Source organism: Rhagoletis zephyria, unplaced genomic scaffold (genome assembly GCF_001687245.7).
Source record: "Rhagoletis zephyria isolate East Lansing unplaced genomic scaffold, Rhagoletis_zephyria_1.1 Rzeph_scaffold_00042, whole genome shotgun sequence".
In the NCBI taxonomy this organism is placed as follows: domain Eukaryota; kingdom Metazoa; phylum Arthropoda; class Insecta; order Diptera; family Tephritidae; genus Rhagoletis; species Rhagoletis zephyria.
Window position 1 is genome coordinate 399,504 of NW_016157126.1, and position 21,783 is coordinate 421,286.

Genomic DNA, 21,783 nt, shown 5'->3' on the forward strand with positions numbered 1-21,783 from the left:
AACCAGATAAATTTTCGTGGACCGCCATTTACAACTCATGGACCCCAATATTTTTTTCATGTCACCGTGGGCCACCGTCGAGTCTCCCGTGGACCACTTTGGGAATCACTGGGATATATGAATAACGACCGCTTAAAATCGATCTCAAATTTGTACTTTCTCTGTAGAAATTTTAGGTCTATGTTATGTAGTTTGACTATTGTCAATTAAATCTAATGCTTTGTATTGCATGCGCCCCACGCTTTTCATTTTCAATCTCATAAATTGTTTATACTGACTTCTGCTAAAATTTCAAAATCAAAAGTTATCAAAACAAATTCTATGGGACTGAGAATTATTATTTTCTACTTTTTTTTCATTTGTAAAAGCGTTGTATATTAAATGTTTTTTTTTATATTATTTATTTTCTACTTTTTTTTCATTTGTAAAAGCGTTGTATATTAAATGTTTTTTTTTATATTATTTATTTTCTACTTTTTTTTCATTTGTAAAAGCGTTGTATATTAAATGTTTTTTTTTATATTATTTATTTTCTACTTTTTTTTCATTTGTAAAAGCGTTGTATATTAAATGTTTTTTTTTATATTATTTATTTTCTACTTTTTAGTCTTGTCTGAATAAAGTTTTGCAATAGATAATAAAATAATTCAACGATATTAATAGATTGGTGCACACACATGCATATACATGTACATATGTATGTACATGTATGCATATGTATGTACATCAGCGTTGGGCAGAGAGAGCTTTTACTCTGCTCGCGCCTATACAAAATGTATAGAAGGTTTAAAAGAGCTTTGCCCGCGAGCAAGGCAGTGCCACCTGTTAAAAAATTATATTCAAATTATTTAATAAGGTTAATGAATTATGTACATATTACAATATGGGTGTCAATCGAAATGGCTTTTAAAATGTTTTATTTTTAAACTACATGTAGAAGGGTTTCCACCTGTTTAAAAAGTTAAATTCAATTTCAGCGTTTTAACCTTAACTGGTAGAATAATTAATAATAACACAATCAAATTGAATATAACATGGTCAACATGAAACATAAGTCATTCGTTAATAATTGAACTTCTATTACTTTTGGCTTTGGCTTTGGATTGGAATAGCGAATATTTGGTCGATTTGAGGCTTTTTATAACTGTGGGTTTCGACAGTTCCTCTGGTCATAAAAATGTACAGATGCTGGAAAAGAAAGTGAGGCGTCCGAACGATCTCTCTTGGTAACAAGTTATATTATTATCAAAATAAGTTCTAATAAATCTGGTGAAAAGTCATGGAACAATCCAACTCCCCAGAGTGTAAGATTCTGTCGACAATTGAGGATTGCCTTTGAAAAGGAAACAGATGATATCATCAAAGCTGAACACAACCAATTAAGCGATGAAATAGAGAAACTCGCTCCTTATAGATTTCATTTATCTAATGGAAAAAATGTTTGTGTTTCGTACGAAGTAACGCAAACGCTTTTTGATGGTAAATGCTTGAATGCGATAATTGAAAATACGGCAACGAGTAGATGTCCATTTTGTAGAAAAACCACTCACCAATTTGGACAATTAAGCAATGATTTCACCCCTGATGGTGAATCTTTGAAGTATGGACTGGGAAGTATGGTATGCCGAAATAAATACGTTCGAACACCTACTTAACATTTCTTATAGAATGTCACTGAAAACGTGGGACATTCGAAAACCTGTACAAGGTACGCACAATGTATATGTATTTTTATGTTTAACACTTATCCTGTATTCATGGGTCAAAATTGCCCAAACGACNATGCAAGGCCGCAACGTCACATGCGACAATTTTTTTACATCTCACGAGTTGGGGATTGAACTATTGAAACGTAAAATAACCCTAGTTGGTACGGTCCGAAATAACAAAACGTTCTTGCCTGCAGAAATTACAAAGTTGAAAAAGAAACCGGAAAATTACGCACACTTCTTTTTTGATAACATCAACAAAACCACCATCGTTGGGTATGTGCCTAAAAAGAATCGAGCAGTATATTTGCTCAGTACACTTCACAATAATGTTGAAATCAATGCCAACACAAAAAAACCTGAAATCATAGACTTTTACAATAAAACTAAGTCAGGGGTTGATACACTAGACCAAGTTATCAGGACATACACTTGCAAGCGGAGAACAAATCGATGGCCACAGTCTTTGTTTTACAATATGCTGGATATAAGCGCATACAATGCTTTTATAATTTTTGGAGAAATAAACCCTGAATGGAATAAAAATAAAAAAATTTAAACGTCGTATATTCCAGAGCTCGGAAATGAACTTCTTTCTCAGGAAATATCGCGCAGAACTACACTCCCGCGAAGCAGTCTAGCCAAAACCGTCGTAAGAAACTACCAAAATACCGCAGAAACTGCTGAAACAATTCAAAAACCTACAAATTTGAAACGTGGACGTTGCTTCATTTGTCCAAATCGATCCAACAGCACAAAATATAGCAATAAATGCGTTAGCTGCAAAAAATTCATTTGCATAGTTCATTCTGAGACATCGATCAGATGCATTAGTTGTTTAAACCAAAGCTAAGAATTCTTAATTTTCTACTTTCATGAATTAATTTTATATTTGTTGAATAAAAAATACTTTATAAACTTGAATTATAATCAAAATATTTTCTTTCACATATTGGGCAATATTGACCCATTAAAGTCACGTACGTTTATTTTTATGAACACAGGATAAGGGTTAAATATTTTTACATTTATAAAAATGAAATTTATTAATAAATAAAATAAACGTTTAAATTTTTTAAGAGCAATATAAAATAAGAAAATCGGCTGCGCAAAAAAAATTTAAGAACTTTGGAGTTAGGGTGGACCAGGTATTGCAAGGCCATGGGACAACAAATACCGGGAATTTGGCTCGCAGGTGTTTTGAAGATCCCAAGAAATTTGCACACTCTTCGGATATTAATGAAAGATGGGTTGAATATCTTGTCACGATACTAACGTTATTCAAATGTAAGAAGGACCTTAACTTGGAGGAGTTAGAAATGTTCTGTAGAGATACTTATGAGTTTTACTACGAAACTTATCCGTGGAGTCGAATTAATCCAACGGTCCACAAATTATTAACGCACGGATGTCAAGTCAGTGTTTTGAAGATCCCAAGAAATTTGCACACTCTTCGGATATTAATGAAAGATGGGTTGAATATCTTGTCACGATACTAACGTTATTCAAATGTAAGAAGGACCTTAACTTGGAGGAGTTAGAAATGTTCTGTAGAGATACTTATGAGTTTTACTACGAAACTTATCCGTGGAGTCGAATTAATCCAACGGTCCACAAATTATTAACGCACGGATGTCAAGTCAGTGTTTTGAAGATCCCAAGAAATTTGCACACTCTTCGGATATTAATGAAAAATGGGTTGAATATCTTGTCACGATACTAACGTTATTCAAATGTAAGGAGGACCTTAAATTGGATGAGTTAGAAATGTTCTGTAGAGATACTTATGAGTTTTACTACGAAACTTATCCGTGGAGTCGAATTAATCCAACGGTTCACAAATTATTAATGCAAGGATGTCAAGTCGCTAGGATGTTGCCTATGCCATTAGCATACTACGCCGAAGATGCCAACGAATCGTGGCACAAGTTCTATCGTAAAAATATGACAGAACACGCAAGACAGAAGAGTAGACTTGCACGAATTACTGATATATTCAGCCCTATTCTGCATTTCGATTACGTTCCCGCATTCCGCCCGCTGGAATTAAACTTAGGTATTCTACGTTACGATCGAAACGAAAGAAGAAGAGGAAGAGAGGAAACATCTTTCGAAATCAGCTGCTTGCCTAGGAATGTGTGAAATCGAAACAAAACAAAAAAATATTTGCCACAAAACTAGATATAGCAGCATATGAAGTTAAAGTTTGTAAATATTTTAAAATAACTAAATATATCTAGCATCACTGTAATTAAAAATAAAATTTCGTTTGCTCTTAATTTAGTGGAAACATAATTATAAGAATGAAATCCTTCGCCGCGGCGTTATTGCTTGAGGATGAGAACGAGTCTCAGATTGCTGATGCGGAAGTTGAAAGGCGGAGATTTAGGGACATGTTTGATCTTTTTCAGATGAGGGAAGAGGCATACGAAATTCATCTTGAACTGTATTACGCTCAAAGTCAGTGAAATTATAAACGTTGTTTAAGGACTGCACAACATTTGCATTTACTACAGAGTGCAAATGAATCCCGTTTTGAAAGCCGTCAGGAGGAGGGGAAGAACAAAGCTTATCTTTCCGTAGCAAATCGAATTCGCGACAACATACGCACCTCTTTTTAAAAAGTTAGTAAAAAGGAGTGCAATAATAAAAGCATCTTTTTTTATGTAGCTTCACATTTCATGTATGTATGTATCTATGTGCATACATCTATTAATTTTATATAAAAAGAATAAATTGTATTCAGTGCATTTCACAGTCTCATTTATAGATAATGTAAACAAAAACGCCTGGACTACCACTTTGAAAACGTCGTGCAATATCCCTTTTGGTTGCCATTATTTTAGCCAATTTTTCGTATTGCCCGTATTACCGCTCGCGAAAACACAGAAATCGATAAAATTCATTTATGATGACTTACAATCATGCACAGTATATTTCACTTAATTTTTTTGTATAAAATTTTAATATTTAAACCCACGAAAATAACAATCGAAACGTTCTCCATCAACAAATTTGCAACTTAGAAAAACGTAACTACGATCGAAATGTAGAATAGGTACAATCGTAAATTTCGAAGATTGATCGAAACGAAACGGAACGCAGAATACCAAAGTTGCCAAACGGGCTGATTCAATAGAGCAGTATAAATGAGTGACCAAAATTATTTATTGTGTTCTTAGATAAACGTAGTAAATTAGCAAAGAAGCATAGATTCTCTCCTACTACGCACTAAATTATATCAAGGAACGGTAAGTTCATTTAAACCTGTAATTCTTATCGAAATTACGACTTCTTTTCCGTATCATTTATAGACGGATTGTTAACGCAGAAGGAAGCGAAACAGAAGACGAGAGCATCTCTAACAATGATTCTGATGAAGAACTTATTATATAATTATCATTGTTAGCTAGGTTAATTTTATGGGTCGATTACGGATAGCAACCTAACCACGGTTCGGTTGCCAGCTGACAACGCAACTGGAAAGAAAATGTGTAGTACGAATGGCAACTACCGTCAGTTGCTGTAGAGTTATCGATAATCGAAATTTGACAGTTCAACAACCAGCAAGCGGCTGTAAACAAGCTGTGCGAGGGAAATTAAATTATTAAAATAAAGAGTTTTAAAGAAAAGACAGCAATAAAGCTAAATTCATCACAAATATTTGTTTAGGAGGAAGAGAAATGCATGAACGCGGCCTCAATCAGGCGACACTTAAAGGATAATTCCAATCCTCTAAAGCTACCGCGTGTACTGTAAGCAAAAGTTAATGCATTCTTTTGTTATCGTTTTGTTTTAATTTTCAAAGCATATTGAGGACTGCCAAAAGAAGCTGTAGTATAATTGATTAATAAACAGATGAACCACTTCGTTCAACTTCAATACCTCCGCTCATACAAGCTTGCGCACATCTTCGATTTTTCGCAGAAGGAAGTGCCACAGCAATGACTCTAATTTGGAAAACTGGGTGTGTCGGTAGTTTTAAAAGAGGTGATTCAGTTGATAAAGGAAAAAATTTGCAATCAGTGTTCGCTTTTGTTTCGCCAAAAGGGCGTTCTCCACGGGAACTAAAATTTCAAGATGTTGGTTTGTTATTTTCACCATATTCTGTAAAAGCAAACTGCATTGCAAATTTTAATATCGTTCAAATTATTAAAAAGTAAAATATATGACACACTTTCCAAAAACATTCCCAGCAACCACTAAAATGTAGTCGCCTGTATACACACTTTGTAGCAACTGCAGTTGTCAGTTGAAAGTTGGCAGTTGCCATCTGTAATATCTTTTTGGCAACTAGCAACGCAACTGGAATTCGATTGCTATCGATAATCTACCCATTAATTTACGATTTGTTGATCATATCACTTTATATTCAATTTGATTGTGTTATTATTAATTATTCTATACCTGTTAAGGTTAAAACGCTGAAATTGAATTTAACTTTTTAAACAGGTGGCAACCCTCCTACATGTAGTTTAAAAATAAAGCATTTTCAAAAGAATTTCGATTGATACCCATATTGTAATATGCACATAATTCATTAACCTTATTAATTAATTTGAATATAATTTTTTAACAGTTGGCAACTCTTAAAAAAATATAAAACCTTATTGCAAATCTAAAGGTCAAGCCCTTTAGTTTGGCACATACATTTTGAAAATCGAATTAACGGTGTAGATCTGTTGGCATTAACAAAAAATCCTTAGCGTAACAAATATAACACGCATAACACTGGAATGGCCCCATAGATTGTATTGATATTGGTCTTATTTGAAAGTTTATACTTCCACATTGGTTCTATTTCATTTACGAGTCATGCTGTTTTTGTTTTTTATTTTTTCAATCTGTTTTTTTTTTGATTCTCGTCCTTTCCATGAGTCCTGTAATTGTGCAACTTCAGAGTCGCATTTCTTTGTAATATTCCCTTATTCTACAATAAAAATCATTTACATGAAAAAAATCGTTGTTTTATCTCACCTCTGAGAGGCGCAATTTTATTTCGAAATTTTTTTCCCCCAAATCGCCCTCTGTGCGCCGTCAAGAGAAACGATGGGTCGCTACCATTATTGTTATTACAAATTGTATTAATCGAAGAGGTGTACCGGTTCCAATCAGAAGTGATAGAGGCACTAACTTCGTCTTAGCCAGCAAAGAGGAACGGCTGAACGTTGAGCAAGGCATAGCAACCGAATGTAATCGTCGAGGCGTTGAGTGGATTTTCAACACTCCAGCGAATTCCTCTGCAGGTAGAATATGGGAAAGGATGGTATGTGCCGTCAAGAAAGTTCTGTCATTCGCTTTAAAGGAACGCGCGCCACAGGTCGTGGCGTTACGGAGTTTATTAATAGAGGCAGAGAACTTAGTAAACTCGCGCCCGTTAACCCACGTACCGATTGAGAGCACAGACGCAGACCCTCTCACGCCGAATCATTTTCTTTTGGGTTGCCCCAATTTCGTACAAACTGCTCCCGTTCCGCAAAGGGCGTGTCTACGGAAGCAGTGGCAAATAATGCAGCAATTAAAGCAAACGTCTTGGCAATTAAAGCAATTGGCATAAAAGGGTGAAACCAATAAGCGCTGGCTACGTAGTCATAGTGTGCGACGACAATGAAAGTAGCTGAAGCTCAGCCAAGCGCTTATGGACAAGTCCGATCAGTCGTAGTGAAGACGACTTCCAAAAACCTACGACGACCAGCATCCAAGATAGCAGTTCTTGACGCTATTGGTGCTTCTCTCGATGGCGATTCGAACCACGGGGGCAGAATGTTACTGTTTAAACCTTAAGAATTAATTTTTACTCTATCTAAACGTCGGTGATTTGGACGAACTGATTTTGTATGGAGCCCTTCGCCATTTCAGAGACGTACAATGACACGGATAAGTAAGACATATAATCTGCTAGTGAGTGAGTCGTATCGAATGTAAGTCGTTTTTCGAGAGTCGAATCGTATCGAAAATTTCACGTCATTGCCTAAAATTTCCACTCGACTAGTGTATTAAAACGGAAAAAGTTGGCAGCACTGCGAAGTTTTCGAAGATTTTCGTCGTTTACTTACTTCAGCACGACAGTAGGCAATGCCAATGTTGTCGGGTCGTACAATTTAGCCTAATTTACGCCTTGCGCAATGAGGCTGATTACCTTAATTAATTTCATTTACAGATACTAAACCACTCCCAATCAGACTTAAAACAACGATTGTACAAAACCGTAGAAACATGCAATTTTACATTAAAGCGCTTTCCTAATATATCCGTGTTATAATTTTAAACCTTGCATTTGTGCCAGCAACACTTATATGGGCAAAACGTCATATAAATTGGCTAAGGTATTCCAAAAGTATAACATTAATACAGCATTTAGAAGGACAATGTGGGGTGGATACTACGAAATAGTGGAAACGAGGAAGACCCACTAGACAAGCAAGGTGTATATAAGTTGACTTGCGAATGTCAACATAGTTACGTAGGACAAACAGAGTGCAAGATAAAAACAAGATATCGTGAACATATAAGAGACTACAACAAAAAAATGCTAAAACCTTCTACCACCCCGGAATTGAACTTCGCAAACCATATGGCAGAAAACCATTGTACGCCAATGAAAATAGGAAAGACAGCCAAAGTTCTCCATGTACAGCACAAAGGACAACGCCTAAACGTATTAGAGAATATGGAGATATACAAACAAAAGACGTTTGTCGGAAAAATAATAAATGAGCAAATAAACAAAGCATCTGATATATTATTCGAACGAATGGTTGAACGAAAGAATATAATCCGTACCTAATCTATGAACCAACGACGATTTAACACGGCTATAAATAGTGACAGACAAACAGAAACTATTCAGAACGAAAAATTACAGTGAAGATGGCACAACGCCGAAACCGGTTTGTCACCAAACCAAATTTGACAAGGGATGACGGAAAATCGTTCCACATTACATTAAATAAATTACTTCAATATGAATATAAATCAAAATTGCTTTGAAGAAACTTTATTTCCAAACTGCATGTAGAAGGGTTGCGACCTGGGCATGAATCACGTATGACGATAACCGTCTGACGATCGTTTTTTTTTTAAATAAAAAGTAAAATGGACATAAGCGTTGATTTATTTTACAACGATAAAAATGTTGGTACCAAAACTGATGTGCTGCGCATACGAAAAAGGCTTCGTGATCACTCGAATCCTTTGGAACTCGAATCCTTTTGCCTTTTTGCTAAACGAGATGGAGGAACATTTCCAGAAACGTGTGCAAGGAACGGCTGTACCTCCCATATTGAAATTATGTGCAACTCTCAGGTTCCTTGCTGACGGCAGTTATCAAAAGTGCAGTGGAAATGATTTAATGTTGGACTGGCGCAACCTACAATATCTGTAGTTATTAAGGAGGTTTTAAATATCATTGAGCAGCATATTTGTGGAAAATGGATTACAACCCAAATGACTGAAGAGGAGCAAAACGCGTAAAAAATTCCATTTTATTCAAAAAGCGAATTCCCCGGAGTAGTGGGTTGTATCGATGGAACTCACGTTTGCATCATTTCACCAAAAAAAGAAATGCAACATCTTTATCTAAACAGGAAATGTAAAAAGCAAATAATACTTTTAAAGAAAATGGTCATAACATCTATTTCGATTTCAAGCTTTGCGATTACAAAATGGCTATCCGGTATGTGGATGCTAGGCATGCGGGCGCAAATCACGATTCCCTTGTTTTTAACGTAAGCGATTTGAAAGAGCATCTGCAGAGAAACATACAGAGTAATTCCTGGATTTTAGGTAAGACTGGTCATTAGTATTTAATACAAAAATAGATTGTTTAAAATATTCCATATAGGCGACGCTGGTTACCCTCTACAAACTTTTTAATGACTCCTTTCCGCATGGCAGAAGCTGGTTCACCACAAGCTCGCTACAATACAATACACTCTAAGGCTCGAAATATTGTAGAACGTACGATTGGAATATTGAAAAGCCGATTTCGTTGTATTTTATCTGTGCGTGGCTTACATTATTCACCAGCAAAATCTACACAAATTGTGAACGCTTGCTGCGCTTTGCATAATAATTGTCAACACTTTCGCGTGGAACTTTCTAAAGAAATTGCAACCGCTTCATGTACGGAACTAAGCAATGAAAACCTAAACATTGAAAGAGAAGACGAGGAAGCCACCAGAAGAATTCGCAATAATATTTTGTTATCCATTTAATAGAAATAAAAAACTCTAATTCACATTTAATTATTTGTACTTCATTCAGTCTTTTTTTATTTTCAATGGTTAAATAACTTACATTTAATTTTCATTAAATATCACTTCATGTGCTTTTAAAATTAGGTTTCTCAAAATAGTTAATTTAAAAAAAATATCACTTCATGTGCTCTTAAAATTTGGGCTTTCAAAATAGTTAATTTAAAAAAAAAATATCACTTCATGTGGTCTTAAAACTAGGGATTGCAAAACTAATAATTAATTAAAAAAATATTACTTCATGTTGTAAAATTAAATTAAAAAATATTTCAAATTATTAAATTAAAAGCCTTTCAAGGTTTCTCACACAAACATCAGTTCTCCATTCACGAACTGTTCTCTTCTTGCAAATAGCCTCTTAATTTATCTATTTTTAATTGCTCAACCTCTACCTTCAACAAATGTAGTACATGGGCTTCCCTAGCCTGCCTTTCGAACAATTTATATTTTTGTTGCTTTATGTGCAGCAATTTTTTATTAATGTCCTAATTTTTGTTCGCCGTCTTTTCCATTCTATAAATTTTTTTTAGTACCTNCGATTTTGTACACGAGATGCTGACGAATAGGGCTGATCTTCAATGTTTGTTACCTGGGGCTCATCAACCATGGACGAAGCTGCAACTAAGCCGTCTTCTATTTCTTCGCCATCCATCACCGGTGGTATATTCTCTACCCCGAACGCCCGGCCACTGGGTGCAACTTGTTCCCTTATCTGAATAAGTTCCGCAACACTTTCTTCTAGTGGATTTAAAGAAACCTCTTGCGACGGACCACCACCAGTTGCAAGAATATTGCTGCGATTGTTGGCAAGCTTCCTTTTTAAATTTGCCTTGCGCCTTCGGTGTAATTCCATGATTACTTCTTACTCGTCCCCACTCGTGCGCAGTTCTTGTTGATGGTCCTAAACTGTTTAGCTCTATGGCAAATTGCTCCCACAATCCCTTGCTTTTACTTTTGCTGCTTGCCTCGTCCAGTTTCGGGATGCTTCTCCATCAGCTCAACTAGTTTTTCAAACTGTTGTTTCGTTGTAACTTTATTTTTTCTACAAATTTGTAAGAAATTCCTGATTAAGATATTGGTTTAAGACAAATTATAAAAATTTAATTACCCGCTTTCCATANTTTTAATGACTCCTTTCCGCATGGCAGAAGCTGGTTCACCACAAGCTCGCTACAATACAATACACTCTAAGGCTCGAAATATTGTAGAACGTACGATTGGAATATTGAAAAGCCGATTTCGTTGTATTTTATCTGTGCGTGGCTTACATTATTCACCAGCAAAATCTACACAAATTGTGAACGCTTGCTGCGCTTTGCATAATAATTGTCAACACTTTCGCGTGGAACTTTCTAAAGAAATTGCAACCGCTTCATGTACGGAACTAAGCAATGAAAACCTAAACATTGAAAGAGAAGACGAGGAAGCCACCAGAAGAATTCGCAATAATATTTTGTTATCCATTTAATAGAAATAAAAAACTCTAATTCACATTTAATTATTTGTACTTCATTCAGTCTTTTTTTATTTTCAATGGTTAAATAACTTACATTTAATTTTCATTAAATATCACTTCATGTGCTTTTAAAATTAGGTTTCTCAAAATAGTTAATTTAAAAAAAATATCACTTCATGTGCTCTTAAAATTTGGGCTTTCAAAATAGTTAATTTAAAAAAAAAATATCACTTCATGTGGTCTTAAAACTAGGGATTGCAAAACTAATAATTAATTAAAAAAATATTACTTCATGTTGTAAAATTAAATTAAAAAATATTTCAAATTATTAAATTAAAAGCCTTTCAAGGTTTCTCACACAAACATCAGTTCTCCATTCACGAACTGTTCTCTTCTTGCAAATAGCCTCTTAATTTATCTATTTTTAATTGCTCAACCTCTACCTTCAACAAATGTAGTACATGGGCTTCCCTAGCCTGCCTTTCGAACAATTTATATTTTTGTTGCTTTATGTGCAGCAATTTTTTATTAATGTCCTAATTTTTGTTCGCCGTCTTTTCCATTCTATAAATTTTTTTTAGTACCTCTTTTTGCGTTTCTGCCTGCATCTTTAGGAGCTCTAGACGCTCAGTTTCTAAATTGCAGCTTCTGCGGCGATTTTGTACACGCGATGCTGACGAAGAAGGCCGATCTTCAAAGTTTGCTACCTGGGGCTCATCAACCATGGACGAAGCTGCCACTAAGCCGTCTTCTATTTCTTCGTCATCCATCACCGGTGGTATATTCTCTACACCGAGCGCCCGGCCACTGGGTGCAACTTGTTCCCTTATCTGAAAAAGTTCCGCAACACTTTCTTCTAGTGGATTTAAAGAAACCTCTTGCGACGGACCACCACCAGTTGCAAGAATATTGCTGCGATTGTTGGCAAGCTTCCTTTTTAAATTTGCCTTGCGCCTTCGGTGTAATTCCATGATTACTTCTTACTCGTCCCCACTCGTGCGCAGTTCTTGTTGATGGTCCTAAACTGTTTAGCTCTATGGCAAATTGCTCCCACAATCCCTTGCTTTTACTTTTGCTGCTTGCCTCGTCCAGTTTCGGGATGCTTCTCCATCAGCTCAACTAGTTTTTCAAACTGTTGTTTCGTTGTAACTTTATTTTTTCTACAAATTTGTAAGAAATTCCTGATTAAGATATTGGTTTAAGACAAATTATAAAAATTTAATTACCCGCTTTCCATATTCGCTTAAAAATTTGTTCAAAACAACTGCTAGTAATGAGTTGTCGATTTTCGATACTTTTGTCAACCGAACTAGTACAGGGTGGTAAACGGAAATACCACAAAAAAGTTGTAAGACGATATAAATACAACCAAAAGTTTTTTGACAGGTTGAGTTGTTATCGATAATACCAAATTGTAAGTTTTCAACTGTAGTGGAGTTGAGTTGTAAACCGTAATAGGGGCATTAGTGTCGTTTAAAGGAAAAAAACAGGTACATATTTACATACATATTTATTTTTTTTTTTTTTAGTAGTTTTTTTAAGACTGGAATTGAAGAGATAGCTTTAATCCTTTATCCTTCCAGGAAAAAACATGCAAACACATTTTTTGATATCGTTTCTGACAGTAATTTCAGCCAATTTGTTCGATCAATTTGTTTGCTTCAACTTAAATTCCGGCTTTTTTAGTATACATATATCCTCCTTGGATTCCTTAACGAAGGTGGTTATCAGAAGTTGACTGAAAATTGCGCTTGGATTACCGAAAGGAACTAATTATTCATAATTTTAATGTTTCAATTAGCCACCGACATAAAATCAGAGACTTGGTCAGCTGAAACGACCTATGTAGTATATTATGCGATTTTTATGTTAACTAAAACTCACCACTGCAGAACCGTGATGTTGTCGTTACCCTTCTTCTCTTTTTACAAAGTCCTTTTAGACGATGAATTAAAAGATGCATGTATTTTTTAACAGAAATGTTCTTAGAGAGTATTGTAAACGTTCAAATATGCTTTAAATTTCGCTAATAAATTAAACGACTGTTATTTTATCACCAATATTTCTCGCTACATTCTGTACCTAAGCGCCCGTTATTGTAAAGAGAATATTCATTATTTTCTCTTTACATTTCTTAGCCTCCACATCTTCCAACTAAAGCACTATCTATGGAAATTTTACAAAATGTATTCACAAATATTTTGGAGACCGCTATACCGACCATTGTTTAGCTATCTTATTGCAATAAAATATATATAAGAATAAAGATAAAAATAAGCTATAAATAAAAATAAAAAAAGCTTGTAAAAAATCCTTATCACTATGAATTGAACCCGAGACCAACAAAGTTGTAATTGAAAACGATCCATTCAGCTACAGTAGCTATTTACCTTGTTTATACCTACGAAAGAACCGCATTAACAAAAAGCTGATTTGACTCAACACATGTTTCTTTCAAGTATTTATACCTCGGTCTTTATGGCGCACTCGATGAAGCCGTATTCAAAAGCAAACCAAATCTGCTGTTTTTACACGACATTTCTTTAATAACTAACTTGCGCGGTTGACCGATATGGAAGCGAACAGTAATTCGAATTTATAATAATAATAATTCAAATTTAAAAGGGGATGTATAAAGAAAGCCAGCCTTTTTTCACTTCGCGTCAAATGAATGATGCGTTTATACTTGTTTCCGAATTAAAAAACCGATTTGAAAACAAATTCGGGTCAATACACTTTTGAATTTCTGAGCGTATTGAAATTTGGTGTATGCATACGTTTTGAATCACGGCGAAGTGGGTTAAAGCGCTTTATGTGTCGGTATAAACAAGGTAATTGACACAGTAGGGGAAAAATGAATTCTTGAATATATTTTCAGAATTTTTATTTTATTAAAATTTCAAATATCGAAGTTGCACAAAAAAAAATATAGCGATTTTCAAACTGTTGACGACACTACGATAGTCGACGCGATAGTAAGCAGCAAAAATACAGGAATCAGTGTTTTGTCAATATCGTTTGAACGACTATCGTGTAAAAGTTACGTAATGCATGCCCAGAGCTTTAGCAATGATTCGTATGAATAAAAATATTTTCCATCATTTTCCAGGGCAGTTAAAAAATCGTATAATTTTCGTCACAATTTCGTGTTTCTAGTTCAGCTTTCGTCACTGGAAAATTTTACCTCAAAGATGATTTTACGATTTACAAAATCTATTTCGGAGGATTTATAACAAAGAGGGAAAAATTTGGCGCTCGACGATATAACATAAATGATGTGCTTCCAGCAGCTTCCATATGAATCATTTAATACTTTGATTACAATATATATACAACGATACTTTGCAAATCGCACCGATTTGAAATCGTACGATTTGCACAACATGCCTGTATATTTCAATTTATATTGATTTATTAAATTAAATTCAATACAATCAAAACGAATGTTTCATGTACAGTTTTTAACTTAAATGTGATCTTACTAATATCACGTATTCTACGTTTAAGTTTAGCGGCTGTGGCTCCGACACAGCCCGCAGGTCAAGACGAAGGACCTGGACTGATCCTTTTTTAATAAAGTTAAAAAGAAACATGGGTTTTGACCTCTTTAAACAAATTTTCGCTTCTATAAAACGCTAAGCGATTGACTTAAAATTGTTAATAGTTATGTCTTTCAAATAAAAAGGAAAAAATATCCGATCGGCGCTCAACAAAGAACGCATTTTTAAACTTTCCCATAAAAACTAGAGCTGCCTTAATGTACATATCGATGGCTGAGTGGAAGATCGACCTATCTCGGCAGTCAGTTCGAAAACGCCCTATCTCAGAAAACTTTTCAAAAACGCCCTACTTCAGAATTTGATTGAAAAACGCCCTATTTCAGAATATTGTTGAAAAATACCCTATCTCAGAATTTGGTTGAATAACGCCCTATTTCATAATTCGGTTCAAAAACGCCCTATCTCAAACGAAAATACATTGAAAATAAGCTGAGATAGGGCGTTTTTGAATCGGCAGCTAAGATAGGGCGTTCTTCAACCAAATTCTGGGATAGGGCGTTTTTCAATGAAATTCTGAAGTAGGGCGTTGTTGAAAAGTTTTCAGAGATAGAGCGTTGTTGAAAATTTTTCTGAGATAGGGCGTTTTCGAACTGGCTGCCGAGATAGGACGATCTTCCACTCAGCCATCGATCTATGCATATTTATTCGCTGCTTTGCACAAATTAAATTTGAAGCGTCTCCAGTTATTTTAATAACATTGCCTTAATATAACCTTTCATTATCCGCACGGTTTTAAGAATTTTTAATACATACTCCAGTTATTTTAATAACATTGCCTTAATATAACCTTTCATTATCCGCACGGTTTTAAGAATTTTTAATACATACTTCTGCAAAACAAAATTTTGACGATACAGAATTTTGAACTACACCACTTCGCAATAATGAAGTTTAGCAAACAGAATTTCAACAGCCAGGATTTTAAATTCAGAATTGATAATAAAGAACCCTGTACCATTAAAAATTTTTTACCCAACCCGAAATTTATTTCTTAAATAAAATAATGTAAAAAAAAATATTTTTTAAAAACAAGCTTTTATTTAACATGTACAATAAATGGAATAAAATAAAGTAGTGTAACTAAAGATTTTTTAGCAGGAAAATTTTGTCAACAATGCACTAAAACGAATAAATAAAATAAGTTAAGGTCTCGTTAAAGTTACTAAAAGCCATTTAGTGAAAGGAGTTACTCAAACTCTAATGAAAATCACTAACAATTTGTACTAATTTACTTCGTTTTTAAAAAAGTTTGTCGCGCGAATAGCAAACCGGCATTTAAATATCTGCATACATACATATTAGGGATGCCAAAATATCAGGAAAATTGTTATCCCGGGATTTCGGGATATTTTTTAGGTAATCCCGGGATGCCGGGATAAATCCCGGGATTCAAATTGAGTCATAAAGTTTATGAGTAAATTCAATGAGTAAAAATTCAATAATAATTTAAACATGTCAATAAATAAAACCATTTAAAATTTACGATAAACTGATTTAAAAAATCACATATTTATTAATACAGACAAATATTAAGGTAATTCATTTTTTAAATTGTATTTAAAAAACCATGCGATTGAGGAACGCATACATCACAAATAAGAATATAAATACCAGGTACTTTTGAAAGTAACAGTTTAAAGAAACATTAAACAAAAAAAATAGAAAAACAAAACATCTAAACATTTTCATTCTACTCCGTAAAAAAAAATTAGAAATTAGGTCATTGGTAGAGCTTTCCGGCCGGTATATTAAAAAGTCAAACTGTGTTTCCTCTTTCTCCTACGCGATTCGGCGTACTTCACGCCTTCATCAGGGAGTATAATTTATTGCATAAAAACAAAACATAATACACACAATAAATAGTCGTGCCTATATATACTTTGTTACAGTTTTCGTTGACTTTACCTTTGCATTGGATTTGATAGACCACATTATGTAACAAAGTATACATAGGCACGACTAAACGAGCGCTTGGAGTCAGAAATAGTGAACACCAAGCAGACGCGAAAAATAGGAAGACAACAGCACTTGCACAGCACTTGACGAATAGCGAACGCATGGCAGATTTTGAGAACACCATAATTTTGGACGTGGAAAGACGAGAAAAAACAAGATTAACTTTGGAGAGTCTGCGAATACAGGAGAGGATAAGGGCCGCGATGAACTTTAAAGAGGACGTTGACAATATAAACTGTGCGTACCGGACGGCAATACAAAGTAACAACTCAGATGGGCGAAGACAGTGACGTCAACAAAAGAAAAGTGTTTAGTTAAATGTTTTGCGTTTACTGTAATGTAAATAGTTACACTAATTTAATATGTAAGTGCTATTGTGATAAAAAAGATATGTATATGTATATGTATGTATAATTTCCAGTCATATGTAACTATGTCTAATTGTTGTGTGTATTATGTTTTGTTTTTTTGCAATAAATCAGACTCCCTGATGAAGGCGTGAAGTACGCCGAAACGCGTAGGAGAAAGAGGAAACACAGTTTGCCTTTTTAATATACCGGCCGGAAAGCTCTACCAATGACCCAATAGGAAATTTTAACACTGGCATCAAAAAACAATCAAAAATAAGAAATCTTATAACTAAAGTCATATTAAAAAAGATTAATTACTATTATTGCTTTTAAAATGAGAACGCAAGAACACCAAAGCATTCAAGGTGGAGTCTTCTAATCTGGACCTAAACTTATTACATACAAAACCTGCTGATGAAAAGCATCTTTCGGACTCAACACTTGTCGGTTGAACTGTCAAAAGGAAGTTATAAGCCATTTGAAGATAATAACCTCTATCTCCTCCATTACAAAATATTTCAAGTTCTTTTACCAGCACGTCGGATAAATTATAACTTTTTCGATTTGTGGAAGTTTGAGTAGATTGATTCAATAAATTATGAAATTTTTCTTTAAAACTTTCGTTTACATTAGTGATGCTATGAGTACATTCATTTAAATCTTCTTCAAAAATACGCTCAGGCTGTAATTTTAAAAGTATAGTTATAAGCTCTTTTTTAATTGTAGGCAAAGACGGCTATTTACAAAAATCATACTTCAGCTCATATATGTTAATAGGATTCGTTAAAAAGGAGAAAACGTCTGACATAATCGTTCGACGCTGCTTAATTCTTTTAATAATTTCCGAAAGTAAAACCTTACTTAAAAAAAATTTATTTTGTTTTATTTCTTCTAGCATTAAGTGTAACGCTACATCGAATTTATGTAAATTCATCTCTCTCGAGAATAAAGCTTCAATAGTTCATTTTATGGGCTGAAGTATGCTGACAACTTCCTTAATAATTTTAATTTCGGAACTTTGTAAATAAGTAATTTTGAGATCAATTCTTGCTTTCCTAATACTTGTTTCAAGTAAAACAAAACGCTGCAACATTTGTAAAAGACTACTCCATCTTGTTTTACAGTCTAAAATAAGCTTCAGCTCTTTGTTATGTTCAGTTTTAACATATTTCTGCAACGCGTTGTTTTTCGTGGAACGTTTTTCTAAATGAACGCACAATTTTACGAACTTTTGTAATAATTAAATTTAAATAAAACTTTTCAGTGTATTTAACTGGCTCACTACCATTATAAATAATAAGACCATCATCTTCGTCTAAATCTTCGAAATCGTCGTCACTATAATTGCAATCAGCTTCGTCTGAAATTAATTGAAAAATATTTAAAAACGATTAAATAATACCAATACAAAGTACTTACTGAGTGTTGTAGGTCTTGATTCAATTTTATACAGAGCATCGATAATTGCTAGTTGGAGACCGTGCGCAAAGCACAGCTGCTGGTATGGTTCTCTAAGCCTTCCGACTTTAATCAACGTACTTGCTCCATCCGTTGTTATAGCTACAATATTTTGGTCAAGATTTAATTGAAAATCAAGTAAACGCTCTTGCAATTTTTCGACACACACTTCAGCTGTCATTGAACATTTATAACGAACTAGACCCAAGTTTTAAAATTTTGATTTGGAAAATATGTTAATGTTTAAATGATGTTTATTTGAGATGGACGTCCACTCATCAAATACCAAGCTAAATCTTTCACCGTCTCTATAAAATTTTTGAATTCCTTCCACAACGTTCTTTTGAATACCTTTCCGGTAATTAAGCACCATACTTCGAATCGTCTCCCGCGATCTAGGTACGTGGAAACCGTTTGAAATCATCAATTGTCGCAAGACAGCCGACTTAACAAATGCTGAAAAGGTAAATCCGTCGACTGCAGTCATTCGCGCTAACATAGCCTCAAGAGTATTTTAAGCTTTACTTGGAAAAAAGTTTACAATCTTTTGCTGCTTGCAAGGAATATGCTCGGGCGACTCATCACGTTCATCTCGCTAAGGCACAATGTTTGAATTGTGTGTTTTTAAATGCGTGTGTAAGCCCTTAGTTTCGTTTGTAAGATTTTGTTGCACTTTTTGCATTTGGCTACCTCACTTTTGTCTCTAGTAACCAAATAATGATACCATACCGACTTTGCATCGTTTGCCTTTGTTTCGTGTGGAACGAATGCTGTAAAAAAACAATAAATTTAAAAACTCAAATGTAATGTGGGTTTTACTTACACTGAGCATTTGAGCAACTGGCGGTTTCACTTAATCCCTTCTGATTTTTAGCTTTGTACAAAGTCTTTAATTGAATTTACGAAATTAATAAGCAATAGTTCTGTGAAAATCAGCTGTTGCATATATTTTCCGTTGACAATGTGGCACCCTCATAGCTTTTAGCAGGGCAAAAAGGGGAAATTTTATGTTCGACTAACCGGCCATTTACACGGTCAAGAGATTGCTTTCAAGTTGCAATTTTAAGCATCTTGAAACTGAAATTGAAGCTGTAAATTCTAGTGAATTTTAACAAGCAGTATGTGTGATCAACTTGAAAACAAATTCTTGATCATGTACCTGCACAGTAAATGTTAACCAGCAGAATGTTAACCAACAGAACAGCAGAAGTCGATTAAGTAACATTTTTGAGCTAACTGTAAAAATATAAGTACATATACATATGCATATATGGTTAAACTCACAGCTTTCTTATACACTAGTAAATGCTTTTTTTAACCTCATTTGTAAAAATTTGTGAACAATAAAAGCTTACTCCGTTCAACTGAATGAGTTGATTTATTTGTAAACAAGCTTATACCCGCAGGTTTCACCCCGCGCTTTTATACAAATATGAAAAATAATTTAATGATGTTAGATTTTATTTCTGTGCCCATTCCGTTATAGCTCGTTATTTTTTAAGCGAGTTAAGGTATTTAGGCCGTTTAAAACTATGAAATTATAAAATCTCGTCTGCGCGCTAGGCCTACGAAAGATATCAATCCCTCTAAGTTTACCTTAAAATGGTTCCAGGTATGCGACGCGTGAACGTGTAACCTTCTTGGAGATGCCACGGCGGGTTCTAATATTTCCTACTCAAATTTAGTAACCTGGCCTTGATAAAATACCACTTCTCATTACTGTAGCAAATGCCTCAAGAGGGCTTTAGATTATAAGGCCGAACCCAGCTCTCCCTTTTCCATTCAATGAAATTTATTCTGTCAGTACGGCACTTATAAAATAAATCTCCATAACAAATTTAAAATACTTCGAAAGATTTTCTATCCTTCCAGAGATATGTATTAAGAAGGTTTTAGTATGTATGGGAGGCGACATGCTCTCCTTTTTTAATAATCACATTTTTTCCATGAGCAATTGAAACATTTTGTATACAAAACTCCATACCAAGTTCACAGTATTCTTCCACAAACACTTCCAGGGATATGTGGCAAGAAAAAGTACAATTTGCACTGAGAAAGTGCCACGCCCCTTTTTCTTATACCCTAATCTTCCTCTATGAATTTAGAATTGATTTTACATACCCCAGTACCAAGTCCAGTACTCTACCATGAACACCTCTAGAGATAAGCAGATAAAACAGTAAATTTGTACGGGAGGATCCATGCCCCCTTTTCGAATAACGCAAATTTTTCTCCATGAGTATGGAATTAATTTTGTACAACACATCTCGGTGCCAAGTTCCACGTCCTCTGCAATAAACACCTCCAGAGATATCAGCATAGATCAATTTGCATGGGAGTTGCTCACACCACCTTTTCCTATAACTCTCATTTTTCTCCATGAGTATGGTATTAGTTTCACATACATACATACATATGTATTTCCATACCAAGCTTGAGTGCTTTACCCCAAACATTTGAAGAGATATGCAATATGAAACTTTCAGTCAGTATGGGAGGTGCTACGCCCATTTTCCAAAAAGTCCATTTTTCTCCGTGAATATGAACATGATTTCACACAGTGTTGGCAAACTGTTAATCTGATTAACGATTAAAAATTAACGATTAAGATGTTAATCGGGTTTGACGATTAAAATTAATTAGTCGTAATTAACTGTACGATTAATAACATGTTTTTAATCGTTAATCGCTGGGTGCGATTACGTTTAATTAATTTAAAACATAATCGTTAATCCAATTAAAAATAAAATCTGATTAATTTGTTTAGTTTGTCCGAGTTTGAAACCAAACACCAGTTATAGTAATTATTTTGTGTTTTACGCTTATAAAAAGCACATAATATAAAAAAATTATAATTATTGTTATTAGTAATACATAAACTGGGAACTTTTACAAACCTAGTTTGTAAAACGTTTGTTGGTATATATCTTAATGAAAATGCACACCAAATTGCTTAGATTGATGAGGAAACCCGACTTAGCCACACCGGATTAACTTGCTTTGTGTGCACAGGGAAATTCCAGCATAACTTAATTAATC

At 34.4% G+C, this 21,783-nt stretch overlaps 2 protein-coding genes and 1 long non-coding RNA gene across 3 annotated transcripts; 1 reads left to right on the forward strand and 2 right to left on the reverse strand.

The window, feature by feature from the left end:
- Positions 1-9,400: 9,400 nt before the first annotated feature.
- On the forward strand, positions 9,401-9,955 carry LOC108367294 (uncharacterized). Its single transcript, XR_001848234.1, has 2 exons — positions 9,401-9,494; positions 9,553-9,955. It is a non-coding gene; the product is annotated as an uncharacterized LOC108367294 (long non-coding RNA).
- A 239-nt stretch (positions 9,956-10,194) lies between these two features.
- LOC108367284 (uncharacterized) lies at positions 10,195-12,827 on the reverse strand. Its single transcript, XM_017621874.1, has 2 exons — positions 12,005-12,827; positions 10,195-10,497 (listed from the first exon to the last, which is right to left on the reverse strand). Exons 1-2 carry the CDS (start codon positions 12,389-12,391, stop codon positions 10,450-10,452), a joined length of 435 nt encoding a protein of 144 aa, XP_017477363.1. The 5' UTR covers positions 12,392-12,827; the 3' UTR covers positions 10,195-10,449.
- A 3,852-nt stretch (positions 12,828-16,679) lies between these two features.
- Positions 16,680-19,612, reverse strand: LOC108367302 (uncharacterized). The gene is made up of 2 exons (XM_017621889.1): positions 18,706-19,612; positions 16,680-18,646 (listed from the first exon to the last, which is right to left on the reverse strand). Exons 1-2 carry the CDS (start codon positions 18,923-18,925, stop codon positions 18,447-18,449), a joined length of 420 nt encoding a protein of 139 aa, XP_017477378.1. The 5' UTR covers positions 18,926-19,612; the 3' UTR covers positions 16,680-18,446.
- Between the last annotated feature and the right edge of the window lie 2,171 nt (positions 19,613-21,783).

What these genes read in the sequence shown, in the direction of transcription:
- LOC108367284 (XM_017621874.1), bottom strand. Translation starts at nt 12,391, where the DNA reads ATGGAATTACACCGAAGGCGCAAGGCAAATTTAAAAAGGAAGCTTGCC.
- LOC108367302 (XM_017621889.1), bottom strand. Translation starts at nt 18,925, where the DNA reads ATGACAGCTGAAGTGTGTGTCGAAAAATTGCAAGAGCGTTTACTTGAT. An exon ending in ATCAAGACCTACAACACTCA is followed by an intron (nt 18,647 to 18,705) that starts GTAAGTACTTTG and finishes AATTAATTTCAG; the next exon opens with ACGAAGCTGATTGCAATTAT.